This window comes from Ornithorhynchus anatinus, chromosome 11 (assembly GCF_004115215.2).
Source record: "Ornithorhynchus anatinus isolate Pmale09 chromosome 11, mOrnAna1.pri.v4, whole genome shotgun sequence".
In the NCBI taxonomy this organism is placed as follows: Eukaryota; Metazoa; Chordata; class Mammalia; order Monotremata; family Ornithorhynchidae; genus Ornithorhynchus; species Ornithorhynchus anatinus.
Window position 1 is genome coordinate 25,230,038 of NC_041738.1, and position 21,065 is coordinate 25,251,102.

The following is a 21,065-nucleotide window of genomic DNA, read 5'->3' on the forward strand; positions in this document are numbered from 1 at the left end:
CTGACCTCTGATTCCTAAATGCTTGGGAGAGCATGGCGTGGTGGATAGAGCACGGGTCCGGGAGTCAGAAGGGTATGGGTTCGAATCCCAACTCTGCCTCTTGTCAGCTGTGTGACTGTGGGCAAGTCACTTCATTTCTCTGGGCCTCAGTTCCCTCATCTGTCAAATGGGGATGAAGACTGTGAGCCTCACGTGGGACAACCTAATTATCCTGTATACCCCAGTGCTTAGAACAGTGCTCTGCACATAGTAAGTGCTTAATAAATACCAACATTATTAACATTATTATTAACCTCGGCTCTTCTCCTCATCTGCTGTGTGACCTTGGGCAAGACACTTCACTTCTCTGGACCTCAGTTACCTCATCTGGAAAAATGGGGGATTGAGACCGTGAGCCCCCCCGGAACAGGGACTGTGTCCAACTCAATTTGCTTGTATTCACCCCAGCGCTTAGTACAGTGCCTGGCACGTGGTAAGCGCTTAAGAAATACCATTATTATTATTATTATTATTATTATTTGGGACAGGGGCGGAGTCTAACCTGATTACCTTATATCTACCACAGTGCTTAGAACAGTGCCTGGCACGTGGTAAGCGCTTAACAAATACCATTATTATTATTATGCGGGTCAGGGACCCAGTCAAGCCTGATTACCTTGTATTTGTTAAGCGCTTCCTATGTGCAGAGCACTGTTCTAAGCGCTAGGGTAGATACAGGGGAATCAGGTTGTCCCACATGAGGCTCATATCTTCATCCCCACTTTACAGATGAGGGAACTGAGGCACAGAGAAGTGAAGTGACTTGCCCACAGTCCCAGAGCTGACAAGTGGCAGAGCCGGGATTCGAATCCATGACCTCTGACTCCCAAGCCCGGGCTTTTTCCACTGAGCCACGCTGCTCCTCTATCTACCACAGTGCTTAGAACAGTGCCTGGCACATAGTAACAAACACCCCAAAGAACCTGACAAAACTCATCACCGTACTACGGAACAACATGCCACGGCTTAGTGGAAAGAGCACGGGTTGGGAGTCAGAGGACATGGGTTCTAATTCCTGCTCCTGCACTTGTAATAATAATAATAATAATGATAATAATAACACTGGTATTTGTTAAGTGCTTACTATGTGCAGAGCACTGTTTAGATTGAGGTTTATCAGCCATGGTATTTACTGGGTGCTTACTGTAATAATAATAATAATAATGTTGGTATTTGTTAAGCGCTCACTATGTGCAGAGCACCGTTCTAAGCACTGGGGTAGATACAGGGTAATCAGGTTGCCCCACGTGAGGCTCACAGTTAATCCCCATTTTACAGATGAGGTCACTGAGGCCCAGAGAAGTTAAGTGACTTGACCACAGTCACCCAGCTAAGTGGCAGAGCTGGGATTCGAACCCATGACCTCTCACTCCCAAGCCCTTGCTCTTTCCACTGAGCCACGCTAATTGTCTTCTGTGTGACTTTGGGCAAGCCACTTAACTTCTCTGTGCCTCAGTTCCCTCATCCATAAAATGGGGATGAAGACTGTGAGCCCCACGTGGGACAACCTGATTACCTTGTATCTACCCCAGTGCTTGGCACATTGTAAGAGTCTAACAAATACCATCATTATTATACAAGGATTCATTCATTAGAGAAGCAGCGTGGCTTAGTGGAAAGAACCCGGGCTTGGGAGTCAGAGGTCATGGGTTCGAATTCCAACTCCACCACTCTCAGCTGTGTGACTGTGGGCAAGTCACTTCACTTCTCTGTGCCTCAGTTCCCTCATCTGTAAAATGGGAATTAAAAACTGTGAGCCCCACGTGGGACAAACATCCCCCTTGTATCCCCCCAGCGCTTAGAACAGTGCTCTGTACATAGTAAGCACTTAACAAATACCAAGATTATTATTATTATTAAGAATAGGATTGGCACAGCACAAAAAACAGCGTGGCGTAGTGGAAAGAGCCCGGGCTTGCGACTCAGAGGTCACGGGTTCTAATTCCGGCTCTGCCACTTGTCGGCTGTGTGACTGTGGGCAAGTCATTTCACTTCTCTGGGCCTCAGTTCCCTCATCTGTAAAATGGGGATGGAGACTGTGAGCCTCACATGGGACAACCTGATGAGACTGTATCCCTCCCAGCATTTTGAACAGTGCACTGCTCTGCACATAGCGCTGAACAAATACCAACATTATTATTATTAAGAAATAGGATTGGCACAGCACACATCCTCCGGGCCTTGCATTTCATTTTCGATTTGTCCATTCCAAGCACTCAGTCCAGTGCTCTGCACATAATAAGTGTTCAGTAAATACTATTGAATGAATTTGTCCATTCCAAGCGCTTAGTCCAGTGCTCTGCACATAGTAAGTGCTCAATAGCGTGGCTCAGTGGAAAGAGCACGGGCTTGGGAGTCAGAGGTCATAGGTTCTAATCCCGGCTCTGCCACTTGTCAGCTGTGTGACTGTGGGCAGGTCACTTCACTTCTCTGGGCCTCAGTTCCCTCATCTGTAAAATGGGAATTAAGACTGTGAGCCTCACGTGGGACAACCTGATGATCCTGTATCTCCCCCAGCGCTTAGAACGGTGCTCTGCACATAGTAAGTGCTTAACAAATACCAACATTATTATTATTAATAAATACTATTGAATGAATGAATTCATTAATTCATTAGTATTTATTGAGCGCTTACTAGGTGTAGAGCACTGTACTAAGCGCTTTGGGAATTTTCCTCTGGTCTCGAATTTGTTACTGTATATATCTTCATTACCCTATTTATTTCGTTAATGAGATGTACATCACCCTGATTCTATTTATTTGCTATTGTTTTAATGAGATGTTCTTCCCCTCGATTCTACTTATTGCCATTGTTCTTGTCTGTCCGTCTCCCCCAATTAGACTGTAAGCCCATCAAAGGGCAGGCACTGTCTCTATCTGTTACCGATTTGCACATCCTAAGCGCTTAGTCCAGTGCTCTGCACCTAGTAAGCGCTCAATAAATACTATTGAATGAATGAATACATCCCCTTGATTCTATTTATTTGCTATTGTTTTAATGAGATGTTCTTCCCCTCGATTCTATTTATTGCCACTGTTCTCGTCTGTCCGTCTCCCTCAATTAGACTGTAAGCCCGTCAAAGGGCAGGGACTGTCTCTATCTGTAACCGATTTGTCCACCCCAAGCGCTTAGTCCAGTGCTCTGCACCTAGTAAGCGCTCAATAAATACTATTGAATGAATGAATACATCCCCTTGATTCTATTTATTTGCTATTGTTTTAATGAGATGTTCTTCCCCTCGATTCTATTTATTGCCACTGTTCTCGTCTGTCCGTCTCCCTCAATTAGACTGTAAGCCCGTCAAAGGGCAGGGACTGTCTCTATCTGTTACCGATTTGTCCACCCCAAGCGCTTAGTCCAGTGCTCTGCACCTAGTAAGCGCTCAATAAATAGGAATGAATGAATGAATGTGTGTTTGTTTAGCCTCCTTTGTGTTTGCTTTTCCTTGCTTTCCTTTCCTCCCCCCCACTTGGGCTCCCTGAGGCTTCCTCGGCCTACTGGGGCCCGACGCTCGCCCCGCCCTCTGTCAATCAAAGCGGAGGGGGCGTGGCCCCCGCGGCGGCGGCGGCGGCGGTGGCGCATGCGCGCGGGGAGGGGGCGGTGCCGCGCGCGCTCGTCCCCCGGCGGCGCGCGCCCCGCCCGCTGCCGGAAGTGGAGGGCGGCGGGCGCGCAGGCGCGCGGGGCGGGGCCGAGGACGGGCAGCCGCCCCGCTGAGGGGACGAGGCGAGGGAGGAGGAGGAGACGCCGCCTCCTCCTCCTTCGCCGCCGCCGCCGAGGGGTAGAGCATGTCCGCAACTCGAGCCAAGAAAGTGAAGATGGCCACCAAATCCTGCCCCGACTGCGACCAACAGGTGAGCGGCCCCTCCCCCCCCGCGCCCTGAGGGAACCGTCGTCCTTCCCCCGCCCCCCCCCCCCCCAGGACCGGCCGCCCTCTCCTCAGCGCTTAGCACAGCGCGCTGCGCCCGGCCGCCCGCCCGCCCGCCCTCATCAGCCCGTCAAGCGCCTTCGTTTATTCCATAGTCTATCTTTCGTATCTCCCCCAGCGCTTAGGACAGCGCTCTGCACAGAGTCAGCGCTTAACAACTGCCAACGTTATCATCAGCCCATCAAGCGCCTTCGTTTATTCCATAGTCTTTCTTCAGCTCTGACTGACTGTGTGCGGAGCGCTGAACTCAGCGCTTGCAGCGAGGCTCAGGGGAAAGCGCTTAGAGCAGTGCTCTGCACAGAATCAGCGCTTAACAAATACCAACATTCTTCTTCTTCTTCCCCTGCATCTCCCCCAGCGCTTAGAACGGTGCTCTGCACAGAGTCAGCGCTTAACAAATACCAACCTTATTATTATTCCCCTGTATCGCCCCCAGCGCTTAGTACAGTGCTCTGCACATAGCGCTCAGTAAATACTTCTGAATAAATGAAAGAACCCCGGCTGGGGCGTCAGAGGTCATGGGTTCGAATCCCGGTCCTGCCGCTCGTCAGCTGTGTGACTTTGGGCGAGTCACTTCACTTCTCTGGGCCGCAGTTCCCTCATCTGTAAAATGGGGATGAAGCCTGTGAGCCTCACGTGGGACAACCCGATGACCCCGTATCTCCCCCAGCGCTTAGAACAGTGCTCTGCACGTAGTAAGCGCTTAACAAATACCAACATTATTATTATTATTATTACCCTGTATCTCCCCCAGCGCTTAGAACAATGCTCTGCACATAGTTAGCGCTCAATAAATGCAATGGAATGAATGAAGAGCCCGGGCTTGGGAGTCAGAGGGCATGGGTTCGAATCCCGGCTCTGCCACTCGTCAGCTGGGTGACTTTGGGCAAGTCGCTTAACCTCTCTGTGCCTCAGTGACCTCATCTGTAAAATGGGGATGAAGACTGGGAGCCCCACGTGGGACAACCTGATTACCCTGTATCTCCTCCAGCGCTTAGAACAGTGCTCTGCACATAGTCAGCGCTCAGTAAATACTATTGAATGAATGAAAGAGCCCGGGCTTGGGAGTCAGAGGGCATGGGTTCGAATCCTGCCCCTTGTCAGCTGTGTGACTGTGGGCAAGTCACTTCACCTCTCTGTGCCTCAGTTCCCTCCTCTGGAAAATGGGGATGAAGCCAGTGAGCCTCACGTGGCACAACCTGATGACCCCGTATCTCCCCCAGCGCTTAGAACAGTGCTCTGCACAGAGTCAGCGCTTAAATACCAACGTTATTATCAGCCCATCAGTCGCCTTTGTTTACTTGATAGTCTTTCTTGAGCGCTGACTGTGTGCGGAGCGCTGGACTCAGCGCTTGCAGCGCGGCTCAGGGGCAAGTGCTTAGTACAGTGCTCTGCACATAGCACTCAATAAATACTGTTGAATGAGTGAAAGAGCCCGGGCTTGGGAGTCATTCATTCAGTAGTATTTATTGAGTGCTTACTATGTGCAGAGCACTGTACTAAGTGCTTGGAATGGACAAATCGGTAGCAGAGAGAGACAGTCCCTGCCCTTTGACGGGCTCACAGTTTAATCGACTGTACTCTAATCTCTAATCTAATCCACACCTGCCCCTTGTCAGCTGTGTGACTGTGGGCAAATCACTTCGCTTCTCTGTGCCTCAGTTCCCTCATCTGTAAAATGGGGATGAAGACTGTGAGCCTCACGTGGGACAACCTGATGACCCTGTATTCCCCCAGCGCTTAGAACAGTGCTCTGCACATAGCGCTCAATAAATACTATTGAATGAATGAATGAATGAAGAGTCCCGGCTTGGGAGTCAGAGGTCATGAGTTCGAATCCCAGCTCCGCCACTTGGCAGCTGTGTGACTGTGGGCAAGTCACTTCACTTCTCTGGGCCTCAGTGACCTCATCTGTAAAATGGGGATTAACTGTGAGCCTCACGTGGGACAACCTGATGACCCTGTATCTACCCCAGCGCTTAGAACAGTGCTCTGCACATAGTCAGCGCTTAACAAATACCAACATTATTATCAGCCCATCAATCGCCTTCGTTCATTCCATAGTCTTTCATGAGTGCTGACTGTGTGCGGAGCCCTGGACTGAGCGCTCGCAGTGCGGCTCAGGGGAAAGCGCTTAGTCCAGTGCTCTGCACCCAGTCAGGGCTCAGTAAATACTATTGAATGAATGAAAGAGCCCGGGCTGGGGAGTCAGAGGGCATGGGTTCGAATCCTCCACTTGTCAGCTGGGGGACTATGGGCAAGTCACTTCACTTCTCTGGGCCTCAGTGACCTCATCTGGAAAATGGGTGAGCTCCACGTGGGACATCCTGATGACCCTCTATCTGCCCCAGCGCTTAGAACAGTGCTCTGCACATAGCGCTTAACAAATGCCAACATTATTATTAGTAGTAGTATTTATTGAGCACTGAGTATGTGCAAAGCACATAGTCAATTCACTGGGCAATTCGGCAACAGAGACCATCCCTGCCCACTACTGGGCTCACACAGTAGTATTTATTGAGCGCTGACTATGTGCAGAGCACTGTACTAAGCATTCACCCCCAGTGCTTAGTACGGTGCCCGGCGTGGAGTAAACACCCAGCAAATATGGTGGCTGGAGCATATTTGTTAAGTGCTTACTATGTGAAGAGCACTCTTCTGAGCGCTGGGGTAGGTACAGGGTCATCAGGTTGTCCCACGTGAGGCTCACAGTCTTAATCCCCATTTTACAGATGAGGTAACTGAGGCACCGAGAAGTGAAGTGACTTGCCCACAGTCACACAGCTGACACGTAGCAGAGGCAGGATTCGAACCCATGACCACCGACTCCCAAGCGCGTGCTCTTTCCATTCAGCCACGCTGCTTCTCATAGTAAGCACCCAGCAAATACGGTGCCTGGAGCGTAGTAAGCGCCTAGCAAATACCATCAGGATTATTATTTTTCAGTGGGCGCAGAGCCAAACTCTCGGGAGGCTACACCATGGCAGGGGTGTTTGGAAACCTTTTCTCATAATAATCATTATTGCAGTGTTAGTTGAGCGCTTACAGTGTACTAAGCGCCAGGGTGGATCCAGACACATCGGGTTGGACACGGTCCCCTTGTAGGGCTCGCAGTCTCCATCCCCATTTTACAGATGAGGGAACTGAGGCCCAGAGGTCCAAGGTCACACCCAGGAGACAAGTGGGGGAGGCAGGATTGCACCCCCATCGCCCCTCCTCGTCCGACTCCCCACCCCAGGGTTGAGGTCTAGGAGTCAGGAGGCAGGGTCCCTGCGTTCTTTTAGAATAATAATGATGGCATTTGTTAAGCGCTTACTATGTGCAAAGCGCTGGGGAGGATACAGGGTGATGAGGTGGTCCCATGTGGTGCTCACAGCCGTCATCCCCATTTTCCAGATGAGGTACCTGAGGCCCAGAGAAGTGATGTAATAATAACGTTGGTATTTGTTAAGCGCTTACTATGTGCAGAGCACTGTTCTAAGCGCTGGGGGAGATACAGGGTCATCAGGTTGTCCCACGTGGAGCTCACGGTCGTCATCCCCATTTTCCAGATGAGGTAACTGAGGCCCAGAGAAGTGAAGTGACTTGCCCACAGTCCCACAGCTAAGGGGCGGAGCGGGGATTCGAGCCCACGACCTCTGACTCCCCAGCCCGGGCTCTTCCCACTGAGCCATGCCGCTTCAGCCCTGCCTTTGACTTTGGGCATCTCTTTGGTGCCCCCGTGACCTGTGAAGCGGCGGCCGGGCGGCCCTGGCTCCCCTTCTCCCTTTCCCCCTCCAGCTGCTTCCCTTCCCCTCCTGTGAAAAGAGAGAGCAGGAAAATATTTCCCTCCCGCCTGGCAGGGAGGGAGGGAGGTGAGGTTTGGCACAGAAAGGTGCCCTGGAAGGAGAATTAACAATGCCACTTTGATCCCTCGGTTGGCTCCTTTCATCGCCTGGTCGCTAGTCCCCGTTTCCTTATCTGTTTTGCCCAGGGAGGTCAGAAGGTCACTTGGCTGCCTGGCTCCAAAAGACAGTTGGGGTTAAGCCCGGCGGCCTGCTTTTTTCTTCCCTTTGCAGGTTGTTTCTAAGTGAGCATCCACCTCTTTCGGCCTGCCGCCGTGCTCGCCCACCCCCAGCCCCCTCCCCACCAGTCAGCCCCGACTTTTGATATAATAATAATGTTGGTATTTGTTAAGTGCTTACTATGTGCAGAGCACCGTTCTAAGCTCTGGGGTAGATACAGGGTCATCAGGTTGTCCCACGTGAGGCTGACAGTTAATCCCCATTTTCCAGATGAGGGAACTGAGGCGCAGAGAAGTGAAGGGACTTGCCCACCGTCACACAGCTGACAAGTGGCAGAGCTGGGATTCGAACCCATGACCTCTGGCTCTCCAAGCCCGGGCTCTTTCCACTGAGCCACGAACCCGTCGCTTTTGAAATGTTTTGGCGTTGGCAAGGAGTGCCTCCCCATCGTGCGAGTTCACAGCGTGGCTCAGTGGAAAGAGCCCGGGCTGGGGAGTCTCGGAGGTCACGGGTTCTAATCCCCGCTCCGCCACTTGTCAGCTGTGTGACTTTAGGCAAGTCACTTCCCTTCTTCTGTGCCTCAGTTACCTCGTCTGTAAAATAGGAGTTAAAACCGTGAGCCCCACGTTGGACCACCTGATTACCTTGTAGTCTCCCCAGCGCGTAGAACAGTGCTCGGCACATAGTAACCCTTAAATACCAGGATTATTATGATTCTTACTGAATTCCGAGAAAAGAAATTCTAGAGGTGCTTTTAGGGAGAAGAAATTTTCAGTCCCTTCTTTAGACAGAACCCAGAGCATCACACCCCGATCTTTGTCTGGAATTGAAATTCAGTATTTAATACTGCTTTCCTAAACCATTTGTCTTATGCTGTCGAGTCAACTCCGACCCATAGCCACGCCATGGACACGTCTCCCCCAGAGCACCCCACCTCCATCTGCAGTCATTTCGATAGTGGATCCGTAGGGTTAAACCCTACGGACTTTTAAATCAATTTCTTAGCTAGAAGGAGTATATGATTTGGTTTTCGTACAAGGAGTAGAAAACAACTTCAAAACTAAAATGACTTAGATCTGTTTATGATAAAATACATTTCTACGTCTAATAAAACTGGGATAGGTGTAATGGGATTTTTTTCAAAATAGCTTTCCTCCTCCTTTTGCACTTCAGTAATGTCTTCACAGCATTTTGAAACAGAAAGGAGATTTTTCCATAATAAACTGCATTCTTTAGAATGAAATTCTGTGAGTTGAACAACTTCTCAAATTGTAAGGTGGTTTGTTTTTTTTGAAGATGAATTGTTTTTAACAAAGGAGTAAATTGGAGATCTGGTCGTACTAGTGTTTAAATCATTCAACATTATTAGAATGATTAAGCAATAATAAAGTTTCCAATTCTCCCACTTATGGAAAAAAAGTGGGAAAATGAATACCATTATGACTCATTTGGCTTATGTGGCTAGATTCCTCTTGCAGTAGATTATTTAAAGCATTTCTGCTTGCCCATGGTAATTGTGTGGTATGCATTATGCTTTCCTAAGATTTGTGTGGTATGCATTATGATTTCCCATTTATGTAGGGCACAAGTCATTGCAAATGCTGACATGTTTTCCTTGGCATAAAGTGATGGTAGAAGAAGAGGTAGCCTACCTGGTTTTAATATCCTGGCTGAAGAAAGGAAAAAAAAATTTCCAAAGAGGACTTTGCAGAAGTCCCTAGAAGCAATCAAAATAGTGTTGGTGGGATTTTCTTTCAGCAGATCAGAGAAAGGAATGAAATACTGTACTCCTGTTTCAAAATCATAAACTAACACCCCACATTTGTCGTAGCCTTCAGCTAATGTAAATACTTAAAGGGGATTTATCTACTTGAGGATCCAAAGAGCTGCTTAAAAGCTATTGTATCAATAAGGACCATCTCAGAATTGAGGCAAGATCTGTCAGATTCATTTAAAAATTAGGTTTCATCAAAGGAAATTTCATTTTTAGTGAAGGAATTGAAAAACTAGGATTAAGCCTGATTGCTTATAATATGGTTTCCCATAAGGAGGCTAAACATAATAGTAATCCCCAAGAATCATTTCAGTTTCAGTTTTAAATAGAGTTCAGCCTGGTGAGTTTAGATAATCGCCCTCCAACAGTTGATAGATTTAGCTCTAATTTTCAGTATAGGCGTCTTCACACGTTTTGTTGCAATCTTCAGTGTTCAAAAGGCTTTAACAAAGTATGCGTGTGTGTATATATGTACCTATGTATTGTACGTGTATAATATGTGTATAAAAATCAACAGTCCAAGAGCCCAGTAAACAGGAAAGAGTCGCACATTTTTGGTTGCTTTGCATTATCTCCTTTGCAAACCTGTGTTGAATTGAAAAATAGAAATTTGAACTGTTCAAGCAAAAATTCAACATTTCACATCTCTCACTCCCAGTAATAGTGTCAGTTTTGCATCGGTTCCCATCTTCTTTGTGTAGAGAGCCCTTTTATTTTTTCCTTTGGTGGGTTAGTGAGTCTTTTTATAGACGTTTGTTCAGTTTCTTCAAGTGGTGTGCCACTGGATGTATAGCAAACATTATGTATCTCCGATAGAGGAGGGTGGAACTGAGCACTGAAAAATTTCAATGAAGTTCTTTGTAATGTGGTTATTTTAGAACCTTGACTTTTTTAATCTAGGAAGCAAATTAAGATCTTGGTCTTTTTCCCCTGTGAAGTTTGTTTACCAATAGTTTTGGGGGTGGCATAGAAACAACCTAAACAGGCAACTCTGTAGCAAATGGCTAGAAAACAGTAACCCTATAGTACCCCCGGCTTTGGGAACAGTAAATAAATTCTAGCCATGTTTTACGTTGTTGTTGGGGTTTTTTTTGTTTCTCGCTTAGCATTCTGAAAATGTAGTACTATAACTCTTTTCAGCACTTGGAAGACCATCTCAGCTTCAGGGCAATCTATTATGTCCTACGTGATAGGCCAAACTCCCCAGTTAATAATATTGTTGCCTGTGTAGGTGAACTTTTCTGCCTAAGACCATATCTCCTACCAAAGGTCAAAACTGAAACTATCTGATGGTTGAGGAAATGTCTCCCTCCCTCTCCCCCCACCTCCAAGACTTTAATACACAAAAGTTCCTCTTTTCAGTAGCTCAGTTCAGAAACAGGATGCTGTTTAACGATGGAATTCTCTTTCACTAAGAACTGAAGAAAAAACCTGGTGGTGGTGGTTGAAAAAAAAAAATTGGAAAGAATTAACTTAGCCAGTATTTGTGAATTCTGGGTCTGTGAGCCAAGTTTTTGGCTCCCTTATCTGGAATTACAGCAGCCTGTGCTATTTCTGAATCTGGGTTGGTATGTGTTCCTTGTGTTCAAGAATGAAGTCTATTAACTTAGAATTTATTGAACTGGAGTGAGTGCAAGAAAGTGCACACCAAATCAAGAAAGGATAAACTGAAAGAATATCTTATTTTTTTTTAGCCTCTTGAAGAGTATTTTTAAAAAACGTTTTAAAACACATTATGTGTGAAAGTACTTAATAGCGTGTCTAAGTATAAAGGAAATGAGTCAACACCTGCCAAATTGATTCAGAAGGATATGTGAGTTGAATGCAAAAATGACTAACTCATTTTTGGTAGTTATTTTTTCCTTCTATTTTTAAAACCCCACTGTATGAATGAGACATTATACATGTGGTCAAATGAATTGCTAACAGGGAAGCTACTGCTTTACATTCAGTTCTTAGATTTGACTTTTCTTTTAAAGCACACTTGTGATAGTCTTAAGCTACTTGAAGTAAAGCCCAGAAAAAAATATAATTCTAAAACTTTAATTAGCTTAATTAAATTAAGGGTTTGCATACCACAGTAGAAGGCATCCCGTAAATGCTGAAATAAAAAAAAGCAACAGTAAGCCTAATAAAGAACAGCAGGAGAAGGGTTTGCTTTCAGTGGAAATGGCAATTTTTTTTTTTGTTGTTCATAATTGTCTTGCTGATAGTGGTTTAAGATTATTTTCTGCACCTCTGGTAAAACAAATCTTTGAGCTGCCCTTGGTTGTAAGGTCATGAAAGGAGTTTCTCCTTGTGGAAAGATTGTGTTTTTATTTAAACCATATTACATATGTAGAAAATGTTTTTCTTTAAATGTTTTTTCTATTTATTTCAGGTTCCTGTTGCATGTAAATCATGTCCTTGTGGGTATATATTTATTAGTAGAAAACTCTTAAATGCAAAGCATGCAGAGAAATCACCACCATCTGCAGGTAAAATGGGATTCCTTTGTTACATATTTGTAGTTTGGGGAAACAAAATGGTGAATTGTAAATTAACCTCTGTAAATTCACTGCATATATTCGAGCCTTTGGTGAAATTGTAGAAAGACAACAGTTTGAAAAAAATCAGAAGTGCTGTTTTTTTTGGGTTTTACTTTTTTTCCCCATTTCCTCAGTAAGAATGCGTAGCCTTTAAACGTTAATTTCATCGAAATTCAGATGCCGTTAGGTATTTTATAAATTACAACTTGAAAAAAGGTGACTTGGAAAGAATAAGATATTGAAGGGTTTTCAGTCATTGGTCTTCATTTTAGAAGTGCAGATGATCCTTCTGAATACAATACTGTATTTAGAACTTCCAGTGTATCAGTAAGAAATAACTTATTTTCATAAAGGGAAGCTATGGGTAATTGATAGTTTATAGGGGAAAAGCACATCAGAGAGGTGGTAATGTCATTTTAAATTGCTGTTTGAATTTTTTTGTTGTTCGTAGGCAAGAACAAATAATGTATTCTGATTCTTAGCAAGGGATGGGCCTCCTAATACAAATCAGTGAATGCAAATTTCCATTTATTTATGAAAGCAAAGATTCAGAAAAACGGTTGATGCCTCCATTCCTAAAGTCCAGAAAGACAGTAAGGTCCAACCAAAGGAACAGCAGCTTACTGGACTAAGTAGGTGGCTACTTAAACCGCTGATCTTTGTTTCTCACTCATTTCTGTCTGAAATAATGGGGATGTGAGAGTTTGCTTCTTGCCAATGGACCTGACCTGCAAGAGAGAGAATTGTGAATTGCTCACTTGAAAAGTGAAACATTTGCAGTTTTCTCGGGCACTGGGAGAGTAATTTGCGTTCTCAGACAGGAAGGCGATTTGCCAATTTTACATATATGTGTATGTGAAGTTTATATATTATATTAAAATGTAATATATATGTGTACACACACAGATAGCTGCCCTTGCTTGAAGATGACCCTGTTGGCAGTGAGATTCCACCCCATTGTGAATGACATTGGCAACAGTCTCTTCCACCATATGCCTATTTTGCAGAAGAGGCACCATTTCTACCCCCTGTCCATTTAGAGTCCTTTTACATCCCGAAGTAGGGCTGATGGGACTCCAAGGATACTTTCAAATGGCACAGCCATAAAGATACATATGTACATCCATTCCAAATTAAGTAAAATGCTTATTTCCTAAATAGAGCTGCTTGGACCCCACGTGACGCTTTATGCATTTCGGTTTTACTCAGAACTCATCCTTATCGAAATTCCTAAAAATGAAAATAAAAGTCTAACAGTTTTTTTTTTTGAATGTCAAAATGTGAGTCATAGTTCTGGATTGCATTCTGGATGGTGTGGTAGAAGTGCATATTTCTTGTTTAGTGAAGGGAACCCATCTGGGTTTTTTATGTTTTTGTTTTTTATGATAGTTAAGTATTCACTATGTGCCAGGCACTTCCCTTCGTGATGGGGTAGATACAAGATAATCAGGCTGGACATGGAGCTCACGGTCTAAGTAGAAGGGAGTGGTATTTAATTCCTATTTTACAGATGCGGTTAGTGAGGCACAGAAGTGAAGTAAGCTGCCCAAGGTCACAAAGCAGATAAGTGGCAGTACCAGGATTAGAACCCAGGCCCTCTGGGCCTGTGCTCTTTCCACTTGGTCATGCTGCTTCTCATATGTATAGCAATCAATCAATAAATGGAATGAATTCATTCCAATCATATTTATTGAGCGCTTACTGTGTGCAAAGCACTGTACTAAGCCTTTGGGAGAGTACAGTATGACAACAGATAGACCCATTCCGGCCCACAATGAGCTCACAGTCTAGAGGGGGAGACAGACATTAATAGGAATAAATAAAGGATAAGCAGATAAATATATTACGGGTATATACATATGTGCTGTGGGGATGGAAGGGAGGATGAATGAAGGAGCAAGTAAGAGCGGCTTAGAAGGGAGTGGGAGAAGAGGAGAGGAGGGCTTAGTCAGGGAAGACTTCTTGGAGCTGTGCCTTCAGTAAGGTTTTGAAGTGAGGGAGAGCAGTTATCTGTCTGGTAGGAGGAGGGAGGGTGTTCCAGGCCAGAGGTAGGATGTGGGTGAGAGCTTGGTGGTGAGACAGAAGAGATGGAGGTACTGTGAGAAGTTTAGCATTAGAACAATGAAGTCTGCGGGCTGGGTTGTAGTAGGAGAGTGAGTCGAGGTAGGAGGGGGTAAGGTGATTTAGTGTTTTAAAGCCAATGGTGAGGAGTTTTTGTTGGATGCAGAGGTGGATGGGCAACCACTGGATTTATTGCCATTGTTCTTGTCTGTCTGTCTCCCCTGATTAGACTGTAAGCCCGTCAGAGAGCAGGAACTGTCTCTGTTACCGATTTGTACATTCCAAGTGCTGAGTACAGTGCTCTGCACATAGTAAGCGCTCAATAAATACTATTGAATAAGTGAAGAGTGGGGAAACATGGTCTGAACATTTTTGAAGGAAAATGATTTGGGCATCAAATGGAGTATGGACAGGAGTGGGGAGAGACAGGAGGCTAGGAGGTCATTGAGGAGGCTGATAATGTAATCAGTGGTATCTGAGCACTTGCAGAGTACTTGGGAGATGTTTCTTGCCCACTAGGAGTTTATGGTTTAGAAGAGGAGGCAGAGATTAATATAAATAAATTAGTTGTGCTATGGGGCTGAGGGTGGGGTAAATAATAATAATATTGGTATTTGTTAAGCACTTACTATGTGCAGAGCACTGTTCTCAGCGCTGGGGTAGATACAGGGTAATCAGGTTGTCCCACGTGAGGCTCACAGTCTTAATCCCCATTTCACAGATGAGGTAGCTGAGGCCCAGAGAAGTGAAGTGTGTGACTTGCCGACAGTCACACAGCTGACAAGTGGCAGAGGTGGGAATCAAACCCATGACCTCTGACTCCCAAGCCTGTGCTCTTTCCACTGAGCCACGCTATTGAGTGCTCAAAGGATGTCTTATTATTTTATTCATTTTGGTATTGTATGGAAGCGAGGGGTTGAACTGAAATGTTTCAAGCCCTTGCTTGAATCTTGTAAATTTGTATGATGAACATAATCCCAAACTTCTCCTGCTTAATAGCTTTGTAGATCTTAATGTAGATTTTTTTGACCCCTCCATTTGAGAATTAGATGAACTTGGTTCCCTCCAAACATTTCTTATTTTTCCGTTCCACTGTCTTTTCTGGTTTTAATCATTTACTGTAGGCCTGGAAAAAATTCCGTTTTTCTAATTTGGTATAAATAATGATTTAAAAAGACCCATGTTGCAATTTAATATTTTGAGCATTAGTAATATTTTTTTTCACAGAAAAGGTTTTAATAGAGTATTTAGTCTTTTCCTTTTCATTTCTTCAAACCGAGGATCACATTAATATCTTGTGCACAAGCTATATAGAATGCCTTTCCTTAAATGATATCACAAAGCATAGCAGTTATTGTTGTACTTAGTTAACTCAGTTCCGCAATAATTTTGGAGGCAGTGGCAAAATCCACAGGTCTAGTACAAAACTTGGAGATCATTTTCCCTTCTAGGATATAGGCAGGGTAGGAGTGGAACTTTGGTTGGTCTCTAATGATTTTAGTAACTTTAGGGCATGTAGTTAATAATTTTGTATGTCTAAATTAGTAATGGGGTGTTCTGATCTTTTACTTGGTATGTACGCTTTTGCGTGTAGAAAAAGCTATTCTAAATCGTCATCGCCTGCCATTTCAGTTAGGGAGTGGCAGGGAATGTCGTCTTATGAGCATATGATCTGGCCTCAATAAAATAAGTCGCTCACCTGCCCTTAACAAAAAATGGTTTTATTTCTCATCCATCTGTACTTTTGGATCCCACTTTTTGAAGCACTCTATGTAAAATACAATGCCCTTTAGAATTCATCCTGTTGTTACAGTAAGAAAGGATTCTCTGAACCTATATTTTCAAGGATTTAGATCTCAGGATTCTTGAATGCTTTCTAGCAAGCAAAACAAAAAAAGTGGGACACCTAAGGAGGGAGTAAACTTGCTTGTTCCTAGCCCTGACTGATAAGGAAGAGAAATGAGACTGGGCAGAAATTTATAGCATAGGCGTAAAATGTGTCACTTTTATTCATCCATATAGACAACAAGCATGAGGCCAAGAGGAGACGAACAGAGAGAGTTAGGCGGGAGAAGATTAATTCTACTGTAAATAAAGATTTAGAGAACAGAAAGAGATCTCGAAGTAACAGCCATTCAGATCATATCAGAAGAGGAAGAGGAAGACCTAAGAGTGCATCGGCAAAAAAACACGAGGAAGAAAGAGGTATGGACATTTAGTTAACCTACCATTATTAGAGGATTTTTTTTTACAAAAAGTTATAAACCCTGAGATTTTAATTGGCGAGTCCTGACTACACAATTCATAAAGCTGTTTGACATTGGATTTAAATTCCTGACATGGTTTGAAAATAACATAATTTGGTTCACTGTGTTTGCTTACTTTTTTGTAAGAATTTACATTTCAAATTTGGCACAAGGCCATAAATACTGTATTCCTCTTACAACATGATTTGGTATTTTGATTCCTAAGTGGAACTTGAAGACTTTTTTGAGGTTCTTATGTAGGGGGAGCTGATCACATTGGAGTTAGATTACAAGGAAGAGTTCATGAGTAAACACTCACATCCACCTCCTTTGGCTGTAATTTCTGGAGTATTGCTATTTGTAGATTATCTGTAGAGAAAGCCTCCAAAATTAACATGGCTATACACTGAACCTATCAAATTTTAAAGGATAGTTTTGAGTTCTGCTGAGCTCTATTTTTAGTGGTATTACGGTTATTTTATTCACTATTGAGTAGCTCTGTTTTTTTCCCCCTCACTTCGGAAATGCTAATGATGAAGCTTTTTGAGAATGAAATTATTCATTCATTCATTCATTCAATCGTATTTATTAAGCACTTACTGTGTGCAGAGCACTGTACTAAGTGCTTAGGAAAGTACAGTACAACAACAAACAGTGACATGCCCTGCCCATAACGAGCTCACAGTTTAGGGTGGGGAGAAACAGGGGAAGACCTATTTGGAGAAACTAAAACTGATTTTTAGGATCCCACTTTACCAAATGATTACTGAAAGGGATGGTCTGTTGAGGTGATGAATGTAGTGTAACTTCTAAGAAGTTGTTTTTAAATGACTTTGATACCACTTTTTGTTAGTGTTGTATTCAGGTTTTCAGTGTTTGCCCAGGAGAGTATCAGTGTATGGGCATGTATTTTTACTGTCTCTTGGAGTGTTATTTTTTTCATTTTCTTAACCCTCATCCCAGCCAGATGTATTTCTTTTCTGTTTGTGTAACTTTTGGGCACAACTAATCCTATCAGTCAGTCAGGGGTATTGTGTACAGAGCAGAGTACTCAAGGCTTGGACTCATTTTTGTATTAGTCTAATTTTAGCATACATTTTAGCAAAATTCACACTTCCAGTAGAGGGTATGGCCGTGAACATATGAGGCTTATGTATCCTTTTTGCGTTGTTTTCAAAGTGTTTTGTTGATTTGTTGCTATTTGTTTGGGCTTTACCCTCATAGGCAGCTGTATAGCCCAATGTTAAATGTGTAGTGTGAATAAAAAGGGCTAAGAGATGCCACCGGGTATTGGAAAATGAGAAGAAGTAGCAAAAAAAATGAAGACAGAACAATGATGTCTGACCCAGAAAAAAAAGAATTATTATTTTCAGCTAAAGAAATAAAACTGTAGACCTTTTCTTTTCACTCTTCCCTCCCTCAGAAATAAAAGGGGAACCAGGAAAGAGGTGGGGTATTAGAAGAGAAAGCATGGATAACCTTTAAATCTGAAATGAACAGCTGCATGATGGACAAAGTGATGTAATCTATCTGGGCTTGAACTATTTTTTATGATAATTTGGACAAAAGAGCCTTTACTTGGCAATGACAAATTTTCAGATGTTTTCAATTTCCATAAAAACGCATTTCTAAGGCCAGTTTCTCATTTCAAGAATGAATTAAGTATTTTTTCAGTATGATTATCTGCAAAGATGTTAAATACTAATAATGAACTAAATCAGTCATTTCAGATGGCGTTGAACCAGATTTATGTAGGAAAGGTCACCTCCTGGTGAAACGCATGCACTTAGGGCAGAACAGAGTGGAAATGAGTGGTAGCAGTTTGCACATTCTTTATTAATCAGTAGCTAATTTTTTTTAGTTGTTTTAGTCTTCATTTTGTGTTCCATCTGGATATTTCTGGGCTCAGAGGACCCACCTGAAAAATGTTTTGGTTCAAGCTTTAATTATAATCCAGTGATGCCAATTATCTTTCAAAAAGGGTTGTCATTATAGTTGAACTATTTATTGCCCATAGAAGTAACATCTTTTTTTTTTTTAGCTGCATAGTAATGCCAGGAAGAACATAAAGTTGTCTTAAAAATCACCTGAGGTAGCAGATTTTCCTGACAAAACTGTAGTGGACAATTGAACTTTATTTTCTTTCAATTCCTTCAGCCTAATAAGTAGCTTTCCCCAGTTAAGTGTAAAAAAATTAAGAAAGTGTGAATGGCATACAATACGTTAGGCTTCCTTTGAATTAGCATAGTTGACCCCGATGAATTATACACTTTTTCTTTTTAAAAAAAATTCTCATTTCTAGAATCTCAGTGGCTCATTAAATAAGCAGCTGCCCAGTGAAAATGTACGGGTTCAATGAAGCCTTTGAATGAAACCTGAAGGTATTACAGAAAACAGGAAATGCTTCTAAACAAAGCATCCCAATGTTTCCTAAACCATAAAAAAGACTGGAAAAAAAATTCCCAACTATATTCAGTTTGTTAGTGTAGTGCTGCACCATCCCTCTTTTTAGGTCAGATGTCCACAAAATATGAACCAATAAGAAATGTCCAGCTGAAATCTATATTGTGGTTAATTTCATCGATAAGTAATTAGGAATGTTAAGCCTGAGTCTGTGACCAACTAAAATTATGGTTGAGAATTCCAAGTACAGTAGATGCGTAATCCACTTTTGCCGTTTATCTTCCACCCCAGATCTGTTTATGCGAATAATACTCTCTGCCATACAATCTCTGGAAAAAATTGCCATTCATTCTCCACAGTAAAAATAGATCTAGCTTTCTGAAACCAGGGTGACATATGGTAACAATGAAGAGATTCTGCGAAAAGTAGATAAAATTCGCCTTATCCAAAAAAGGGTAAAGAGGTTCTTGTTTTTGGGAAGAGAAGGTGGATTAATTTATTTGGCTTGGAATTCTTTCGAAGTCGGACCTCCCCCCAAAATATTGGGGCTTTGTTTGAGGCTATATAGACTAAGATGATTCAAATAATTGAAATGAGTCATTTTTGAGTTAAATTCCTTCATGTCTTGGTGGAATGGCTTCTTTAATAATAGTGCATGGCCCATACTGTAGAACAGAATTTTTTTAATATGAGAAATTGATTACATTAAAAAAATTGCATTCACCTCCTGGTTTCATTGTGGCCTAACTTTATTTTCTTTTGACAGAGAAACAGGAAAAGGAAATTGACATCTATGCCAACCTTTCTGATGAAAAGGCGTTCGTGTTTTCCGTCGCCTTGGCAGAAATAAATAGAAAAATTATCAATCAAAGACTTATACTCTGATAATTTGCAAAATCCGATGCAACTGTCTTCAGGATTACATCAGAAAATTCTCAAGCTGTTATGGACTCTCGGGAGCATTCTGTCTGCATCAACAAGGGCCATTGATTCTTTTCTCCCTATTTTAATCCATCGCATCGTTTAGCCTGTGCTCCTCTTTTGGAGCAGAGATGTAGGCTTGGACTATTGTGTGTATGAGTGTGTGTATGCGTGTGTGGGTGTTTGTGTGTCTGTTGTTCACCAAGAAGTAGTGTCACTGTTTCGTGTTCAGAGTATAAGGAAGTAAATGCATTTGGTCTCTTGGAAAAAAAATGCTTGATGGATGCAGAGGGAGGGGGAAGAACAGGGAAAGGAAATGCACTAGAGCATTTCCTTCAGGTTGCCATCAGAGATGCAATATTTTAAATATTTGGAAAGAGAATGATTTTGCTTTTAAAAAATAAATATTTCAGATTTTTCAACTATAACAGTTTACATATGTACAGGTCACCTAACCTTGAATAAACTTGTAATTGATATTTTATTGAACTGGGAATTAAAAATGTTTATAATGTAATTTTTTTTCTTAAATTAAGGATTCTTCTTAGCCTGTTTTTTTATGATTGAAGGTCTAGCGTCTGGTGTGTATCCTGGTGATGCTTCGAGACTGCGAGTTGGGTGGGAGAATACTTGATAATATTAAGGAGCCTTCACACAGTGCAGACGTCTGCCATGTTCTGTTGAATGTGATTTATTTCTAGGCTGAACAAAAGCTTTTCTGCTCTCAAGTTGATGCCTGTTAAACCTGAACATAAACTATATTTATTATAGGCAAAATGTTTCTTGAGTATTCATTTTTAAAAAAGTAACGTTTCTGTCTGAATGGTTTAAAAGTGTAACTTCAGTTTCTGGAAATAATAAAATTTAAAGTTAAAAGTAAGAAAATAGTTTTATTATTGGTCAGCTCTTTGTTCTAGTGAAAGTTGTTAAATGCATTTTATTTCCAAGGTTGTTTGCAGCACGAAATATTGCTTATCTAATTTACATTAAATCCAGTTAAACTCTTTACCCACAAGCTAACTTATTCCAAAATTTAATTGAGGCAAAAATCGTATTTTTTCCTCATTTTCCATTGGTCTGTTCCAAGTTAGTAAGTTGTTGAGGTAAGTATGGAATTAGGATCCTAAATAGACCAATTTTCGCACTTAAAAGAATCTTCTCTT

General features: G+C 42.8%; 1 protein-coding gene across 1 annotated transcript; it reads left to right on the forward strand.

Annotated features, from left to right (window-relative positions):
- Positions 1-3,738: 3,738 nt before the first annotated feature.
- Positions 3,739-20,787, forward strand: C11H16orf87 (chromosome 11 C16orf87 homolog). Its single transcript, XM_007672153.3, has 4 exons — positions 3,739-3,891; positions 12,124-12,220; positions 16,355-16,537; positions 19,748-20,787. Exons 1-4 carry the CDS (start codon positions 3,826-3,828, stop codon positions 19,864-19,866), a joined length of 465 nt encoding a protein of 154 aa, XP_007670343.2. The 5' UTR covers positions 3,739-3,825; the 3' UTR covers positions 19,867-20,787.
- The last annotated feature ends 278 nt before the right edge of the window (positions 20,788-21,065 follow it).

Coding starts and splice junctions, on each gene's coding strand:
- C11H16orf87 (XM_007672153.3), top strand. CDS start 3,826: ATGTCCGCAACTCGAGCCAAGAAAGTGAAGATGGCCACCAAATCCTGC. Junction 12,221..16,354: donor GAAATCACCACCATCTGCAG/GTAAAATGGGAT, acceptor TCATCCATATAG/ACAACAAGCATGAGGCCAAG. Junction 16,538..19,747: donor AAAACACGAGGAAGAAAGAG/GTATGGACATTT, acceptor TTCTTTTGACAG/AGAAACAGGAAAAGGAAATT.